General features: G+C 42.9%; 1 protein-coding gene across 1 annotated transcript in view; it reads left to right on the forward strand.

Annotated features, from left to right (window-relative positions):
• LOC126413339 (probable E3 ubiquitin-protein ligase HERC1) overlaps positions 1 to 18,897 on the forward strand; it is a 722,413-nt gene that overhangs the window by 603,613 nt on the left and 99,903 nt on the right. The window contains exons 63-65 of the mRNA XM_050083249.1: positions 12,676 to 12,834; positions 13,764 to 13,952; positions 16,368 to 16,595. Of these exons, the coding sequence (XP_049939206.1) occupies positions 12,676 to 12,834; positions 13,764 to 13,952; positions 16,368 to 16,595 (576 nt within the window). The remainder of the gene's footprint in view (positions 1 to 12,675; positions 12,835 to 13,763; positions 13,953 to 16,367; positions 16,596 to 18,897) is intronic.

Consider the following 18,897-nt stretch of genomic DNA (forward strand, 5'->3'; position numbering starts at 1 on the left):
AAACTGACTTCTTACAGCTGCTGCAAATTGCACCAGTGATGGAGGTGCAGGGTGGTCTTCCATCACAAAGGCACTTCGGAACTTGCCAGTTTTTTTCCCAGCTTGGTTCTCAGTGGCCTCCATCAGGCAGTCGGGCAGATAGCTGGTAATGTATGTAGGGATGCACCCAAATCTGGAGCTGTTTTGTGTTGTATGTGGCAAGTGACTGAAAAGCTAACCTGATACATCTAACAAACAGCCTTGAAGCATTGCCTCCTGCTGATAATGAGACAGAACCAGTTAGGCTCGCCTCTACTGCTCATACAACTGTCTATCTTGTGTCGTGGGCAGGTCATGCTCAAAGGGGAAAAGATAGTGCTGATGGTAGGGGCAGTTTCAATGTTAGGTATGAGATGGTCCTTCTTAGGGAGATAGTGTTGTGCAAGGGAATAAATTAAAAGTGCATTTGGTGTTAGCTGTGATGAATTGTTCCCAAAATGGAAGGAGCAATTTAGAGCACAGGTTACAGGCAACTGAGACCATTCTCAACTCTTTTCAGAGTCTGATGGAAGTAGTGAAGACAGCTAGCTTTATTACTTGTGAGGCCTCTGCATAGTTGCTGATTTGCATTTTCATTCTGAGGACTCATGAAGGCCCTCTGGTATGGAGCCAATTGAAGTGTATTAACCAGATATTTTCTCCAGTTCTGCAATGAGATCTGCTGTAGATTACTTGATCTGTGCTACTCTGTGGAGACTTGTAAAGCTGCTCTGATTATGTCAATTATACATTGTATACTGAAAATGGCGACTCAAGTTGCAGAGTATGTGTTGAATGCACACTGTTACAATAATAATAATTATTATTATTATAATTATTATTATTTACATGTCCCTTTTGTAGGAAAATCAGCATCTTATTCTTCTGCAGCTCTACGGTCCTTTGTGGACTTCGCTTTGTCAATGATTTTTCCACCAGATGGTCCCAAATCCATGCTAGTGCATTCCAGTTCCCATATCCCATTCTCTGTAAGTCTTCTTCATCCCCATCTTTCAACATTGTTTTCTGGTGGCCATGCCCTCTTTGCCCTCTCAGATTTCCAATCAGTATCTTCTTTAGTACATTTGTATCACATATCCACACCAGATGTGGTACCTACCACATTTGTGTGGAGTTAATTATTTTTCTTGTAGGTGGCCATTTATATAAGGCTTAAAGCTATTGTTATACTATCTTCTCTACCTTCGACCTTCTATTATTCTATGTAGTAGCTTACTCTCAAAAACATCTAGAATTTTTTATCCCTTACTGTCAGTGACCAAGTTTCTGGGACACATGAGCACTGGTCTCATAAATTTCGTGTAGGTAAAGAGAAACCAGCCTCAGATACATCATTTATTTCAATTGCACAAATACCAAATCTAGGGTGAGTGTGTCTCAAAATATTAGTTGTTGTGTGCCACAGTATTCACAGTAAAGTTCCAGAACTTGTGTGTCTCATAGAAAACAATTCCTTGTACATCATACTAGAAACTAAGTGCTATAACCTTTAATCACTAATAAATTGCGTGGATATACAAAAGTAGAAACACTAGCGGGTTACATGCTACTAACTCCGTATCTGTCATTCGACTGCCGTGCCGTGACATGCAGCCGGCGCCGTTCATAGCCAGGTGGCGCTCCCGCGCTCGGCCGAGCTGCGGAGCGCCTCTATCGCCGTGTTCGCGTACTGACGTAGCAGCACTTTTAAATCTCGTAGCACTGTCACAACACTTTTCCCCCCTTTGAAAAAAAAAAAACACTCACTTCCTTGGAGACACGGACAGTGCGGAGGCATCCATGGCCTCTTGGGAGGCCCCCGAGAAGATCCCGCGGAGAAACACGAGAGTATGGTCGAAAGTATCCAGGACGGAAGCTTGCACGTGGAATGTGCCTCCTGGACGAGATGATGGGTGAAAACTCCGGAGCAGCATCCATAGGTGTCATGGACCTGGGGGTGTGCTCCGGCGAGATGGGTCCCGGAGAAGGCTGCGTCGCGACTGGGGCCGGTTCCGGCGTACTCGGAAGTGGTAGCGACGTCGGCTGCAGCAACACACACGGACGATCAGCAGCAGCGACAGGACTGGCTTCTTGGGCTGGTGGAGGCGAAAGAAGGGGCGGTGGCACCGGCGTGGCCACCACTCGTGGGCGCATCTGGTCGTAATGGTGAACAACCATGCCGTCGTCCATACGAATTTCACAAAGCCGGCGGCCGCGAAGAGCCTTGACCACCCCTGGAATCCATTTAGGGCGAGATCCATACCCTCGTGCCCACATGTCGGTGCCCACCGAGTATTTTCCCGCACTAGGGGACACAGTACAAGGTCTAACAGGGTGAAGCAGGTGCAGTAGAGTGCGCGGTTGGCGGCCGTGCAAGAGTTCAGCCGGGCTGCGATCACCCAGAGGCGTGAAGCGATAAGAACTCAGAAATTGCAAGAGAGCGTCATCTGTGGAAAAATCGCTAGGGAATTTCTTCATCTGGCTTTTGAAAGTGCGGACAAGGCGCTCGACCTCCCCATTCGATTGCGGATGGAAGGGCGGTGCTGTAACATGATGAATCCCGTGTCCAGTACAAAAATCACGGAAGGCCTGCGAAGAGAACTGAGGGCCATTGTCCGTGACAATTGTGGATGGAAGACCTTCTAGCGCAAAGATTTTGGACAAAGCCAGCGTCGTCGGCGCAGTGGTGGGCGATGGACATCGAACAATAAACGGAAACTTCGAGAAGGCGTCAATCAACAGTAGCCAATAAGTGCCGAGGAAGGGGCCGGCAAAATCAGCGTGCAATCGTTCCCACGGCTGCGCCGGATCAGGCCACGGAGAGGGCATTGTACGGGGCGCAGCCACTTGTTGAGCACACTGACCACACGCAGCGACCATGTGGGCGATGTCCGAATCAATACCGGGCCAATAAACGTGCCTGCGGGCCAGGGACTTAGTCCGAGGAATCCCCCAATGGCCTTCATGCAATAGTTTGAGAACATATTTGCGAAGAGAGGCTGGCACAACAACCCGTGCAGATGCGCCATCCGTGGCCAGAAGAACAACACCCTCAAGAACAGACAGACGAAGGTGCAAGGCATGGTAGTTGTGAAGGGGATCCGATGCCCGGCCCTTGGTCCTGTCCGGCCAACCCCGTTGAACAAAACCGATCACCTGATGCAGGACCGGGTCCCGCGCAGTAGCCGACGCGACCTGCGAACCTGTAAGTGGAAAACCCTCGACCGCACGAAATTCTTCCTCATCAATGTGGAAACAGAGTAGTTCATCTAGATCGAAAACCGGGTCGGGGCCCATCGGCTAACGCGACAACGTGTCAGCGTTAGCGTGCTGGGCCGTGGGGCGATAGTGAATCTCATAGTGAAAACGAGACAAGTATAAGGCTCAACGTTGCAGGCGATGAGCAGCCTTATCCAGAAGCGACGCCGAGGGGCTGAACAGGGAGACCAGCGGCTTGTGGTCGGTGATGAGGTGAATCTTAGAACCATACAAAAAAACGCTGAACTTTCTTAGAGCATAAATGATAGCGAGCGCCTCCTTTTCGATTTGAGAGTAACGCCGTTGGGCATCATTGAGGGTCTTGGAAGCGTAGGCGATGGGTCGTTCCAACCCATCCTCATACCGATGGGCAAGAACAGCCCCTAGGCCATACTGTGACGCATCAGTCGCCGGAACCAAGTGCTGACGTGGACGGAATGTGGCAAGACAAGGCGCCGACTGCAAATGAGCCTTCAGGTGGACAAAAGCCTGCTCACACTCGTTGGACCAACAAAAAGGAACGTTTTTGCGTAACAGCTGATGCAGAGGATGAGCCACCGCCGCTGCGGATGGAATGAATTTCTGATAATAAGCAACCTTGCCTGGAAACGCCTGAAGTTCTTTGACCTTAGACAGCCGGGGTAGAGCGGTAATGGCCGCAACGTGCTGTCGTAGAGAACGTATACCCTCACAGGACAAGTGGAAACCAAGATACACAATGGAGGGTTGGAAGAACTGTGACTTGTCCAGATTGCACTTCAACCCAGCTGAATGCAGAACCCGAAACAGTGAACGCAAATTGCGAAGGTGCTCCTCAGTGGAGGCCCTCGTGACAACAATGTCATCCAGGTAGTTGATGCAGCCGGGAATGGAAGCTGTGAGCTGTTCCAAGAACCACTGAAAAATGGCCGGCGCGCTAGCGACGCCAAATGGTAACTGCTGGTACTGATACAACCCACAAGGAGTGTTGATGACGAGAAATTCCTTGGAAGATGCATCCAACGGCAACTGATGGTACGCCTCTGATAAGTCAAGTTTGGAAAAGAACTGGCCCCCAGCGAGCTTGGTAAATAACTCCTCAGGACGGGGAAGAGGATAAGTGTCAGTGAGGCTCTGAGCGTTGACAGTGGCTTTAAAATCTCCACACAATCACAGACTCCCGTTTGGTTTAGAAACCACCACAATGGGCGATGCCCATTCGCTGGAGGTAACAGGAAGGAGAATCCCCGAAGCTGTTAACCTGTCTATCTCAGCTTTGACAGGTGCACGCAACGCCATCGGAATATGGCATGCCCGGAAAAACTTTGGGCGAACTGTAGGTTTAAGAGTAATGTGGGCTTCAAAATCTTGGCACGACCCAGACCAGCAGAGAACACGGACGAGAATTCAGAACACAAGCCATCCAGCTGTTTATACGGAATATCCTCAGATATGAGGTGCACAACATCATCAATGGAGAACCCAAACAACTGGAAAGCATCATAACCGAACAGGTTTTCAGTGCCCGCATGATCCACCACATAAAACGTGAGGGGCCTAACAACAGACTTGTAGGCAGTGGAAGCATCAAACTGGCCAACGATAGGAATTTTCTGCTTATTATAAGTTCGTAGATTTCGCATAACTGGAGACAAGGGAGGGGAGCCCAACTCCAAATACGTGCGAGAATTAATGAGAGTTACTGCAGAGCCAGTGTCCACTTGCATGCGAATGTCTTTATCCAGAACACGAACAGTAACAAACAACTTATTTGTTTGAGAAAGCACACAGTTAACATCCATGTCCGATGCCTCATCCTCGTCGACAGGAACTTTAGGGGACTGACACACAGAAGCAATGTGGCCTTTTTTCCTACATGAATTACACGTGGCCCAACGTTTTGGACACGCGGCCCTGTCATGCTGTACGAAACAACGTGGACAAGAAGGAAGTGCGGAATGAACCTGCTTCTGTGGTTGCTGTTTTCGCTGCGAGCGTGGCGGCCCAACGCGACGTTGTTGACGCGAGTGCACCGCTGCCACATCGTCGTTTCCCTGTGAAACAGGCAAATTGTCCACGTCGAAAGTGGTTTGTACAGCGCCTATATCACACCATGCGTCTATTTGCGCACCAGCAGCGTGAGACACTTCAAAAGATTGAGTGATGCTGAGAACTTCCGACAACGACGGCTTTGGCAATTGTAAGGCCCATTGCCGAACTTCTTTATCAGGAGCAAGCCATAGAATAGCATCCCTAACCATTGAATCAGCATAAGACTCATGATGAGTGTCCGTGACAAACTGACATTTCCGACTCGGACTGTGTAGTTCCGCCGCCCAAGCCCGGTAAGATTGATGGGGCTGTTTACGACACCGGTAGAACGCCATGCGGGCGGCAACGACGTGGGTGTTTTTTTGGTAATAGTTAGACAATAAGTCACACATTTCTTGGAAGGACAGAGAGGCAGGTTCCCACAGGGGGGCTAACTGAGATAGCAGCTGATAGATCCGTGGGGATATCCAAGATAGAAATAACGACTTACACATAGGAGTGTCGACAACGCCGAAAGCCAAGAAGTGTTGCCGCAAACGCTTCTCATAATCCTCCCAGTCTTCAGCGGCCTCATCGTAAGGAGGGAACGAAGGCGGAGAAGAGGAAGACAGACGATGAGTAAGCGACGTCGACAACGCCTGAATAGCAGCCGTCAGCTGTGTTTGTTGTTCAATGAGCGCTTGCATAAGCTGTTCCATGTCTGCCCCGACACAAACACACAATTCCACAACGCAGGAAAAAAAATATCCGACCTCGTCGCCAAAAAGTGCTTTAACCTTTAATCACTAATAAATTGCGTGGATATACAAAAGTAGAAACAATAGCGGGTTACATGCTACTAACTCTGTATCTGTCATTCGACTGCCGTGCCGTGACATGCGTCCAGCGCCGTTCATAGCCAGGTGGCGCTCGGCCGAGCTGCGGAGCGCCTCTATCGCCGTGTTCACGTACTGACGTAGCGGCACTTTTAAATCTCGTGGCACTGTCACAACACTAAGAGTTGTTGAAACCCAAAGTTGACAATAGGGAGATTTTCAAGTATACGTGGAATGTATATTGGAAAGATAGATTAAACACTGCATGATGAGGAGTGTTTAAAATCACAAACAAAGCATTAGATCTAGTGAGGTACAAAATGAATCCAGCTCTGAACTAATATGGAAAGCAGTTAGGGGTCAGTGGGCAGAGATTAATAATCAGATGTTTTTACTGATCAGCAGATTCAGACACATCACAGTAGTTTAAAGATAGCCTAAAGTGGGTGCCCCAAAAATATGCTGAGCGCATAGTCATACTAGGTGATGACATTAACCTGTCAGTAACGACAGAGAAAAAACACACACGTCATCAGCAGTAAAGGCATTCTTGCAAAGTAATAATGATAACATTATCTGACAACTACCTTGAACAACTAGTCTGACAAACCACATACAAAATAACATTTTAAGCCACTTAGTTACAAACAGAAGCAATCTTTTCAAAAAATCACCAATGAGAACGGGATTAGCAGTCATGATGCTATTACAGGAACAATTGTCATAAAAGACAAAAGGTCATCAAAAAGTTAGGAGAGTATTTATCTTTGGTCAAATTGAAGAATTACTATAATTTTCTTCTTCTTCTTCTTCTTCTTTTGTTTCACCCTCTTTGGCATATGCTGGATTAATTATTTCTTTGTGCTTTGTTCTTTTCTTAGGACCCAGTATTTCTTCATTCTTTCTGATCTTCTTTTCCTCTCTTCTTCCAAGATGCAGGGTTTGGACTTTTGTGTATATTTGTCTTGGAGCCTTATGTTTTCATCTTTAGTAATTGATTTAGCTGTTTGATCAATAAGTGAATTTTCTGAAATCTATAATTCTACTAGGCCTTTCTCAGTTCCTGTAAAACACTTAGGTTTTGTTTTGCGGTTACAGAAAAAATCCAAGATTTGTTTAGTTAATCTGTTGGAATTCATCCTGAGTAGATGACCATAAAAATTTATCCTCCTTTTTCGCATAATATCAGAAAGTTTTTCAATTTTCTTGTAGAGAGTTTCATTTTTGTTGTGTATAATCTTATTGTTATGAAATTTTGGTCTTATGATTTTTCTTAAAAGTTTTCTTTCCTTTAGCTCAAGTTTCTCCATTTGGCCTTTGAAATTCATGTTTAGTGTTTCTGCTGCATACAGTGCTTCTGGCTTAATCACTGTCTTGTAATGTGTAATTTTGAACCCCCATGAAAGGGATTTTTTGTTGTATGTATTTTTTGTTAGTTGGAAGGCCAATTCAAGTTTATTTTTTCTGGATTCCATTGATTTGCTTTCCCTAGCATTCCAACTAATCCATTCTCCAGGATATTTGAATCCTTGTACTGTTTCAATCTTTTGTTCTTGAACTTCGAGGTATTTACATGAGTGCTTGATGTTTGCCAATATCTTAGTTTTTTCAAAGGAGATGTGAAGACCTATTTTAGCTGCTTGTTTCTTTTGTTCAAGGATTTGCTCCCGTGCTTCTTCCATTGTTTCAGCAAACAGGGCCATATCATCTGCAAAAGCAGTGCAATTTACTTTAAGATTCCTCTTTTTGCAACCCAGTCTTATACCACTCTTAATATTTGTGTTCCATTCTCTGACTACTTTCTCAAGCGCACAATTGAACAGCAACAGTGAAAGCCTATCCCCCTGTCGCACACCCATTTTTATTCAAAATGGTTCCCATAATTTGCCCATAAATTTAACTTACGAAAATGTATTTGTAAAGGTTGCTTTTATAATATTAGTTGTTTTCTTATCCAAACCCATTTCTTCCAGGACTGATAATAGAGATTCTCTATCAATTAAATCATATGCTTTTTTTGAAATCAGTGGTTAGTATTTGTTCCGAACATGATCTACCCTTTCTAAAACCTCCCTGTATTCCTCAATTTGCAGGTCCAATTGCAGCTCTGCCCTATTCAAGACGACTTCAGAAAGCATCTTCTATGTTACATCCAGCAGTGATATTCCTCTGGAAGTGTTGGGGTCTGTTTTCAAACCTTTCTTGTGGATGGGGTGGATGAAAGCTTTTATCCATTCTGTGGGGATCTCTTCATCTATCCAGATTTTATCGAAAACACACTGAAGGGATGTAATTGTATTTTTGTCAGCTTCTTTCCATAGTTTGGCCACTATTTGGTTTTGTCCAGATGCTTTGTTGTTTTTAAGTTCAGAAATGGGTTCACAATTCAAGAGTTTCTCAAAGTAGCCTGCTAGTATTTCGCAATTTTCCATTTTATTGGGAGCGATTGTCCCATTTACATCTCGAAATTGGAAGGTGGGTGCTTTGTTCCTTGATAACCTTTGTTTGAAAGCTCTGTTAAAGCTTCTTGTGTTGTTTCTAGTAAATTCTTCATCAATTTGGAGGAGAGTTTTGTTTTCATGTGTCTTCTTAATCCCTTTTATATTTTTATCTACCAGTTTTCTAACTGTAATGAAATTCAATCTGCTTTCTTCTGTTTTCTGTGGTTGCCAATTTTGCCCTGCCTGTTTTCTTGTTTCAATGAGGGCATCACATTCCAGCGACCACCATGCATGTTTTTTACTTATTATGTTAGGTGCTATCCATTCAACTGTAGTAATGAGGTTTTCTTTGATATCCTCCCAGTTTGCGTCTAAATGGTTTCTGTTCCTTTTTAGAATTAATCTGATTTTAATATCTTTTCCGTGCTGTACTTCCGACCCTTAATTTGTTTCATGCTGTGTTTCCTGTTTGGGATGACTTTGAACTTAATTTTAGAAAGATAGTGGTCTGAATCCAAGTTTGCATACCTGAGTACCCTAACATTCATGATTTCTTTGCGAGAAATCTTCTTGCTTGCCACATGATCAAGTTGAAATTCCCCAAGGCTAGGATTTGGGGGTATCCATGTCTTTTGTCTTCGTGGTAGTTTCTTGAAAGCTGTGGATTTAAGAATTAAATTGTGTGCTTGGCAAAGTTCTATCAGCCTCACACCATTTCTGTTTGTCCTCTTGTGTGCTGGATAGTCTCCAACTATTTTCTTTTTTCTTTACCAATCTGTACATTTAAGTCTCCAAGAAGAATAATGATGTTTTTATCTTGAATTTTCTGAATAATGTCATCTAGATGATTCCAAAAGGCCTCTACTTTTTCTTTGTTTTTCCTGTTATAGAGGCATGTGCATTGATAATTGTTTAGATTTTGTTCATACTTGTGAATGTAAGGCTTGAGAGTCTTTCTTATTGGGAATCAAAGTCAGCTATTGAGTTCAAGATTTGTTTGTTGATTATAAAGGCTGTTCCAAGACGTGGTAAATTTTCATTATTCTCGATCTCACTTTCCCTTTGTATACCCTAAAACCTTTGGAATCAAAGGTATCTGTATCCATGTATCTGTTTCTTGAATCGCTGTTATGAGTATGTTGTGGTTCTTTAGTGTATCTGTTACATGTTTTAGTTTTCCGGTTTGCAATAATGAGTTTGCATTGAAAGTTGCTAGGTACGTTGATTGTCTACGTTGAAATTTGTATGAGATTTCAAGACACTCTGACTTGTCTTTGTGCAATGTTGCAGACTCCCCAGAATGCGAATGTCTGCTGACATCCTGGTGTATGGTGGATCGTCCACCTGGGGTAAAATAGTTTACATCACACATTCCATGATTGATGAAAGTTATTTTGGGTGTGACCCAAGAGCCACAAAAAATGCAACCAAGATTGTGAGTCCTGGATGTAGTTCTTCCACACTCTCCACCGTTTGGAATCTGAACTTCCTCTTTTGCCTTTGAGACCATTGACCAGGTTTCACCTAGTAACCCTAAGCAGGAGCCCTTACAGAGTGCTACCATCCGGAGCCAGATGAATCCAACTTTTTTAACAAGGTGTTACTCCTCCCCCCTCCTCCTTCCTCATCACTTACGAAATGAGGCCCCGGACTTACGACTAGCAGTGGTTTTATTTAGGATGAACTTCGAAAATTTAGTTTGGGCCTGGCAAACACAGGACAATTGTGATTAATTTTTTTATTATATATTCAAGCCACAGGTCACACAAATGGTATCATTAGCTGTTTGAGTTTATTACCAAGTTGTTGTCAGAATATCTGTTTAAGAAAAAGAGAAGCAGATGTTGAAATCCTAAGAAACCAAAATACAAATAAAATGAACTTCCATAATACACAGCTATACATGCCTGAATATGTTACTGTGTAACTCATCAATTGAAGAGGCCCAGAAATGCTCACAATGTAAATATGTCTATCCTTTGATTTTTGGAATTGAAGGCTACTATTAACTATGTAATAATATAAAGTTGGAAACTGTGAAATTCCAAATATAAGATTAAGTACATTCATGATATAAAACTGTGAAAGACAGTCTTCTCACAGTGATAACTAGGAAAAACATTACTTATTTGCTGGTGTAGATAAGCTGTATGTGTCCCACAAGCAGGATAGATAACACCCATCCGTAGACACAATTTGTGAGTAACTCACTAATATCTGATGGTCATAAGTGTAAACTAACTAGCAGTAGAAAAGGACTGATATCAGGGTACTGTAAGAAAAGTGTAAGTTGGCACAGACCATAACCTCAGGTATAGGTCCAGTGTGTCTAGCCCTCAACTGGTCTCCTCCTGACCAACACATGATCATCACTGGCACAGAGGCAGAACCAGCTTTCATCAGAAAACACAACAGATCTGCCATCCTATGAGATCTCGCTTGACACCACTGAAGTCACAATGGTTTGAGGTCAGTGGAATGCACAATACAGGGCATCTGGCTCAGAGCTATTCTTGAAATAACTGATTTGTAACAGTTTGTTGTGTCACTGTGGAGCAAACTGCTGCTCATATTGCTGCTGTAGATGCAGAACAAAGTGCCAGAGCCACACACCGAACGCAATGGTATTCCCTCTTGCAAGTGCCATGTGGCTGCCCAGAGCCCAATCCTCTTGTGACCGTACATTCTCATGACCACTGCTGCCAATAATCATGTACAGTGGCTACATTCTTGCCACGTCTTTCTGCAATATCATGGAAGGAACATCCAGCATCTTGTAGCACTATTACATGATATTGTACAAGCCCAGAGAGGGCCGATAATGGTGTCTTTGTCGCCTTAAAGGCATTCTTCATTAACATCAACTCACCATGTCTGTATGTGTGTGTGGGGAGGAGGGGGGGGGGGCCGGGGGTGTATATCTGTCCATTTTTCCCCCTAAGGTAATTCTTTCCGCTCCTGGGACTGGAATGACTCCTTACCCTCTCCCTTAAAACCCACATCCTTTCGTCTTTCTCTCTCCTTCCCTCTTTCCTGATGAAGCAACCGTGGGTTGTGAAAGCTTGAAATTTGTGTGTGTGTTTGTGTTTGTTATTGTCTCTATCAACATACCAACGCTTTCGTTTGGAAGAAGCTGTAACTTACCAAACGAGATGGCATTGGTATGTTGATAGAGACAATAAAAAACACTCAAACACACACACTAATTTCAAGCTTTCGCAACTCAAGGTTGCTTCATCAGGAAATATATATTTTTCCCACGTGGAATGTTTCCCTCTATTATATGCTGTGATCTCATGAATTGTCTTTAGTTTAGTGATGCTCAAAGCTGCTCTGTTTAATAATAACAGCTGCTGCCTCATAGCTTTCAGTGCCATTTCTTATATGAAGGGGTTGTCAATCATGTAAGGTAGATATCTATGTCTTCGTGTATATACTACACAGTCCCATGCACAGTGCGTGGTGTAGGTTACTTGTGGTGGCAGTAAAACTGTCTAAATACTGGTTCTCTTAGATGAATAAAGAAGCCTTTCATCCATAGTTTCCCACTTAAGTTCCTTGTGCATGTGTTATATCTATATCAACCAGTTATAACTGTAGCAGAATGTCCTTGAATTTTTCCAATATCTACTGTCGTGCCTGCCTGATAAGTACACCAAACGCTGGAACGTTAATAGAGGAGTGTTGCTCTAGCAGCTTGAAATTTGTATCATTTCCTTTACCAATACACCAAACTTTCCCAGAAGCCTTCCAACAAACGTAAGCACTTTATTCACGAAGATTAGCAAAGTAACTAGGTCACCCACCCAAAGCCACCCACTGACTATGATTGTCATGTGAATAGCCACTGCTCTACAGTTACCTTTGAGTTACAGAATGAGTAGTCTACTGCATAATCATGTTAGGATATGCTGTGGAGCCTTCTAAAGTCTGCAAGATTTAAAAAGTAAAGTAAATAGCTTTATCGAGTAAATGTGTGAGAGCAATATTTGCCCACTGTCCTCTTTTCTGTTTATCCTATTGTTCATGTTTTACTGCTAATTGTTGTCATTGAGGAATTGTTTCAAGAAAATTGTGTTTCTAGGTACTAATCACACATTATTTTGTTGCAGAAAGTGAAGAATCTCAGCAATATGAGTGTAAAACGAGTTTGCTGTGGCACACAGTTTACAGTATTTCTCACAGATGAAGGTAGCCTTTACACATGTGGTATGGAACGCTACATAGCTCAACCTGAATCCCATATTCGTGGCCACTGCCAACCACAACGTGTAAGTACCAAGTTTATATATCAGCACAGCATCCTTTGCTTGGTATTTTCATAATAGTTCTATCTGCTTCCCCCCCATGAACCATGGACCTTGCCATTGGTGGGGAGGCTTGCATGCCTCAGCGATACAGATAGCCGTACCGTAGGTGCAACCACAACGGAGGGGTATCTGTTGAGAGACCAGACAAACGTGTGGTTCCTGAAGAGGGGCAGCAGCCTTTTCAGTAGTTGCAGGGGCAACAGTCTGGATGATTGACTGATCTGGCCTTGTAACACTAACCAAAACGGCCTTGCTGTGCTGGTACTGCGAACGGCTTAAAGCAAGGGGAAACTACATCCGTAATTTTTCCCGAGGGCATGCAGCTTTACTGTATGGTTAAATGATGATGGCGTCCTCTTGGGTAACATATTCCGGAGGTAAAATAGTCCCCCATTCGGATCTACTCAGGAGGACGTCGTTATCAGGAGAAAGTTCTATCTGATCAGAGGTTTTTACTGCCTATCCTTTTTATAACATAATTTTTATTTAAATCACATTTGCATTACTTTGCTACATATGCTGCATTTTGCTTTTGTTGTAGCAATTGACTCGCTGTACATTCCTCTCCCACTTTTTTCTCCGCTCACCCATATCACCCTTATCACTTTTTTTCTGCACCCCAGAATTCATTATAAGATTTCAGTGTTATGTTAGCCTTATGTTGGCCTTCCACTCCGGTAAGTAGATGCAGTTTATCTATATGGGTGCTGTTCATAGTTATGATGTGTTGTGAAAAAATGTATGTTAATGAACATATGACAATGGTGTGAAATGTTGACAAAATCATGAAAAACAGTTAGAACAAAAAGCTGGAATGTTAATTTATCAAAAAAATCTTGTAATCATATGCTCGTTACTGCTCATTCCTGTGTTTTAATCACATGTTACAGGTTTTGGCTCTCCAGAATCACTCTGTGGAAGATGTTGCAGTAGGTGCAGAGCATGTTCTTGCTTTGACATCAGATGGTGGTGTTTGGGGATGGGGTAACAATAGTGACGGGCAACTCGGTCTTGGACATTTGCTCGTAGTCCGAGAACCCCAAATCATACCATCCCTTAGTGGAAAGGGAATAAAGCAGGTAAACCATAAGACGTATTGACAGTTTTCAAAGAAACTTTTGCTTGATATGTGTGCATCCAAGTTTAGTGTGACAAGAATGATACTAAAGCACAATTGCCAAACAAACAAATGATATGAAAAACAAAACAACAGAAAATCTTAAGAGAAAATTAAAATGGCTTTACTCTGAAAATTTGATAGGCTGATGAAATGATTGCTGTATCCATATTTTTTTGGAATATGAGATGAGTAACTTGACAAGGTGTGTTGGATTTATATGAATCCAAAGAATGTCATAATCTCAACTGGTTCCATTGTGTTTATGAGGTTTTCACTTTTTGGCACCATGATTAACCTTGTCTGTGAAATTTATGAGACCAAAATAAATTTTCACTTAAAAATGTCTTTGAGACCTTTGTTGAGCATGGTTTCATTACCATAAATGTGCATCTCAGTAATGACCTACTCCACACTTGATCGCATGTTAATCCCATCACAAAAAATAATTACACTTTTACAGTTTGTCTTTTCCCAGTGGGACCGAGCGAAGTGGCGCAGTGGTTAGCACACTGGACTCGCATTCGGGAGGACGACGGTTCAATCCCGTCTCCGGCCATCCTGATTTAGGTTTTCCGTGATTTCCCTAAATCGCTTCAGGCAAAATGCCGGGATGGTTCCTTTGAAAGGGCACGGCCGATTTCCTTCCCCATCCTTCCCTCACCCGAGCTTGCGCTCCGTCTCTAATGACCTCGCTGTCGACGGGACGTTAAAAACTAATATCCTCCTCCTCCTCCTTTTCCCAGTGAAATGCTATCTGCGTTATGGTCCTGAAAATGTATTTCTTATAGTGTAAATTATGTACATCTGCTCACCAAGTGACAGTAGAACACAGACATAGAAGAAGGATGTAATCAGGCAAGCTTTTGGAGCTCGCAGTTCCTTCTTCAGGCAGAAGGGTTGAAGGGGAAGGAAGAGAGGTGAAGGAAAACATCTTGAGAGGTGTAGGAAAAGCAGTAGATTTCGGGAAGGTCACCCAGAACCACAGATGAAGGGAGACTTACTGCATGGGATGAGAAGAAAAGACTGATTGTTGGGGACTGCATCGGAAAACCTGAGGTTTTCAAATCTCATCCAATGCATATGGTAAGTCTCCCCTGACCTGTGGTTCTGAGTGACTTTCCCGAAATCTACCCCTTTTTCTAAACCTCTCCAGTGCTTTTCCTTCACCCCTCTTCCTTTCCCTACAACCCTTCTGCCTGAAGAAGGAACCACTGTCTCCAAAAGCTTGCATAATTACAACCTTCTTTTGTGTGTGTTCTGCTGCCGCTTAGTACATATATTTTTCAGCTATCTAATTAAATTATTTTGTCAAAAATTGATTGTTTTCCTTGTTAAATTATATGCATTGGTATACAGCCAGTCTCAAAACTGAATAATACATTAAAACCACCAAGGGAATATTCTTTCCTTTACACAGTAGTATACAGCAGTTGAATACTTGAACCAATATCTTCACTGGGTTTATGATTTTCTTAAATCATGTTATACCAAGGCTAGTGCTATCACTATGCCAGTTTCTCCTAATCTTTCCAGGTGTTATCTACTTCTTTTTCACTCTCACTAACTCCAGGAGACTCTTCCCACATCCCCTCTTCACTTGTAGACACTGTCAATTGTTTTCAGTTTCTCCTGTTGTCAATATTTAATTTTATTTTTATCCTTTCTCTCCACTAATAGTTTCTTCTTTCCTTTTCTTTTATTCTCTCTTCATGGGTCTCATTTGCTCTTCTTTTTCTCTAGTATCCCTTTTCTCTTGTCAGCTGACTGCCCTCTCTTGTCACTTCAAATATTTCCAGATTTTCAGATCTATGTTGCTGCTGATTCATTGTTGACTTTCATTACTGTGATTACCTTGACTTTGAGGTTTGTGTAACTTTACTAGCTAATCATTGCAAAGTTGTGTTTCCTCCAAGAATTTTATTTCTTTTTGCCTCAGTCCTTCAAACACCAAGCTTTTGAATACTTCTAATTTTTTCTTCATTTGATGGAGTTGCCAATTAGCTGTCACCGAGTTGTCCTTGAGTGTACTGGCTGTTCTTGGGCACTGTTTCCATATTCAGTAAAACATTTGTGATAAGTTTTCAGTGTACAAATTTACAAAATTAGTACCTTAAAAGAGTACTGAAACCATCAAATTTACTTAAATCTGTGTTACAGTTCCATTACAGTTATATTATTGTTCCATATTTCATCCTTTTGCTGTTAATTACTGTCTTAATGTTTGACTCACTTAGTAAATAATAAAATTTGAATTTTGAAACAAATATTACAACCTACATATAAGATATTACTTTGATAGATTGCTTTTTCCAAGTGTTATGACACTACATTGCAGTATTACTGGCCCATATTTTTGTTCTTTCTCATCTTCCAGATTTCAACTGGACGTGCGCATAGTGCAGCTTGGACATCTCCTCCTGTGCCAAGGAGGACACCAGGCACAACTATTCCACTACAGTTTGGGTTACCAGCTCTAGTACCAGCACAATATGGTCATCTTCAGGGTATATCAATAAAGGCACTGCAGAGCCGGCTAAAGCTTTTGTATCGCTTTTCAGACATGTTGTATTCTTGCTGGCGACTATTACCTCTGTGCCCTCAGGTACTCTTGGGTTCATCAATTGTATTTACATAAATTTATTGAACATAAACTAAATGTTCTTGTCTCAACTGAAATAAAATAAGGTAAATGAAATATTTCTTGGAAACAGATAACATTCATCTGCTGTACTTATAACATATGTTGCTCTTATAGTGTCTGTTTAAAATATCAGGGGATTAACCTTATCAGAAGACATTCACTCGAGAGAAGTGTAAAAATACAGGGAGACAGAACAAATAGCCAATACTTTACTTCAGAAATGAAGTTGCAGTACTACCAATACACATGTCTAAAATTAAAAAAATAGAAAAGTCTAAAACATCTTTCAGAACTTTTGCTTTCTCAGGATTGAAAGAGTGGCAGGTTTTGAAAGGTTAGAAAGGACAGTGGTTGTATAGACAAGGTTCTGGGGTATGAGTGATCTGCTCCACCTTTCCATACAGCTCTGATGAAGGATCTAATAATTCTAAAAGCTATGTTTAAATATCTTGGATGGCATTGTTGGTATCTGACCTGTTGATGGTAACTTGTGACCAGAAAATTAACTTCATACACTATGTGATCAAAAGAATCGGAACACCTGTTAAAGTGCATATTAATAGGGGGTGCATATTAATAGGGGGTGTTTTAACCTTTCACTTTTTTGATGGCTTGAACTCTGCTGGTGACATTTTCAGTAAGGCATCTGAGTGCCTTTGGAGAAAGGCAGCCAATGCTCTTTCAAGAGCAGAAACCAGAGGTAATGGTGATGTAGGCCACTGAAGTCTGAAGGAAAGTCATTGTCCTGACTCATCCTAAAAGTGTTTCATTGAGTACAGGCTATGACATTGAGCAGGCCAGTCAATTTCAGGAATGTTATTGCCTCACAGGTGCTACTTTATCACAGGGTACATTGTTTTGTTGCTATATTATCCTTATCTGAACTGTTCCTTTACCATGAGCAGCACACATCAGTGCATTTAACGTTTTCTTAAGTGCAATGCAGGGACCACAGAAACGCAATGAAAGGCCCACACCGTAACCATGATGAAAGTGTTGTGACAGTGCCACGAGATTTAAAAGTGCCGCTACGTCAGTACGCGAACACGGCGATAGAGGCGCTCCGCAGCTCGGCCGAGCACGGGAGCGCCACCTGGCTATGAACGGCGCCGGCCGCATGTCACGGCACGGCAGTCGAATGACAGACACGGAGTTAGTAGCATGTAACCTGCTATTGTTTCTACTTTTGTATATCCACGCAATTTATTAGTGATTAAAGGTTATAGCACTTTTTGGCGACGAGGTCGGATATTTTTTTTCCTGCATTGTGGAATTGTGTTTTCGTGTCGGGGCAGACATGGAACAGCTAATGCAAGCGCTCATTGAACAACAAACACAGCTGACGGCTGCTATTCAGGCGTTGTCAACGTCGCTTACTCATCGTCTGTCTTCCTCTTCTCCGCCTTCGTTCCCTTCTTACGACGAGGCCGCTGAAGACTGGGAGGATTATGAGAAGCGTTTGCGGCAACACTTCTTGGCTTTCGGCGTTGTCGACGCTCCTATGTGTAAGTCATTATTTCTATCTTGGATTTCCCCACGGATCTATCAGCTGCTATCTCAGTTAGCCCCTCTGCGGGAACCTGCCTCTCTGTCCTTCCAGGAAATGTGTGACTTATTGTCTAACTATTACCGAAAAAACACCCACGTCATGGCCGCCCGCGTGGCATTCTACCAGTGTCGTAAACAGCCCCATCAATCTTACCGGGCTTGGGCGGCGGAACTACACGGTCTGAGTAGGAAATGTCAGTTTGTCACGGACACTCATCATGAGTCTTATGCTGATTCAATGGTTCGGGACGCTATTCTACAGCTTGCTCCTGATAAAGAAGTTCGGCAACGTGCCTTGCAACTGCCAAACCCGTCGTTGTCGGAAGTTCGCAGCATCGCTCAATCTTTTGAAGTGTCTCACACTGCTAGTGCGCAAATAGACGTGTGGTGTGATGTAGGCGCCAAACAGACCACTTTCGATGCGGACAATTTGCCTGTTTCACAGGGTAACAACGATGTGGCGGCGATTCACTTGCGTCAACAATGTCGCGTTGGGCCGCCACGCTCGCAGCGAAAACAGCAACCACAGAAGCAGGTTCATTCTGCACTTCCTTCTTGTCCACATTGTTTCGTACAGATGACAGGGCCGCGTGTCCAAAACATTGGGCCACGTGTAATTCATGTAGGAAAAAAGGCCACATTGCTTCTGTGTGTCAGTCCCCTAAAGTTCCTGTTGATGAGGACGAGGCATCGGACATGGATGTTAACTATGTGC

The sequence above is a fragment of the Schistocerca serialis genome, chromosome 7 (genome assembly GCF_023864345.2).
Source record: "Schistocerca serialis cubense isolate TAMUIC-IGC-003099 chromosome 7, iqSchSeri2.2, whole genome shotgun sequence".
In the NCBI taxonomy this organism is placed as follows: Eukaryota; Metazoa; Arthropoda; class Insecta; order Orthoptera; family Acrididae; genus Schistocerca; species Schistocerca serialis.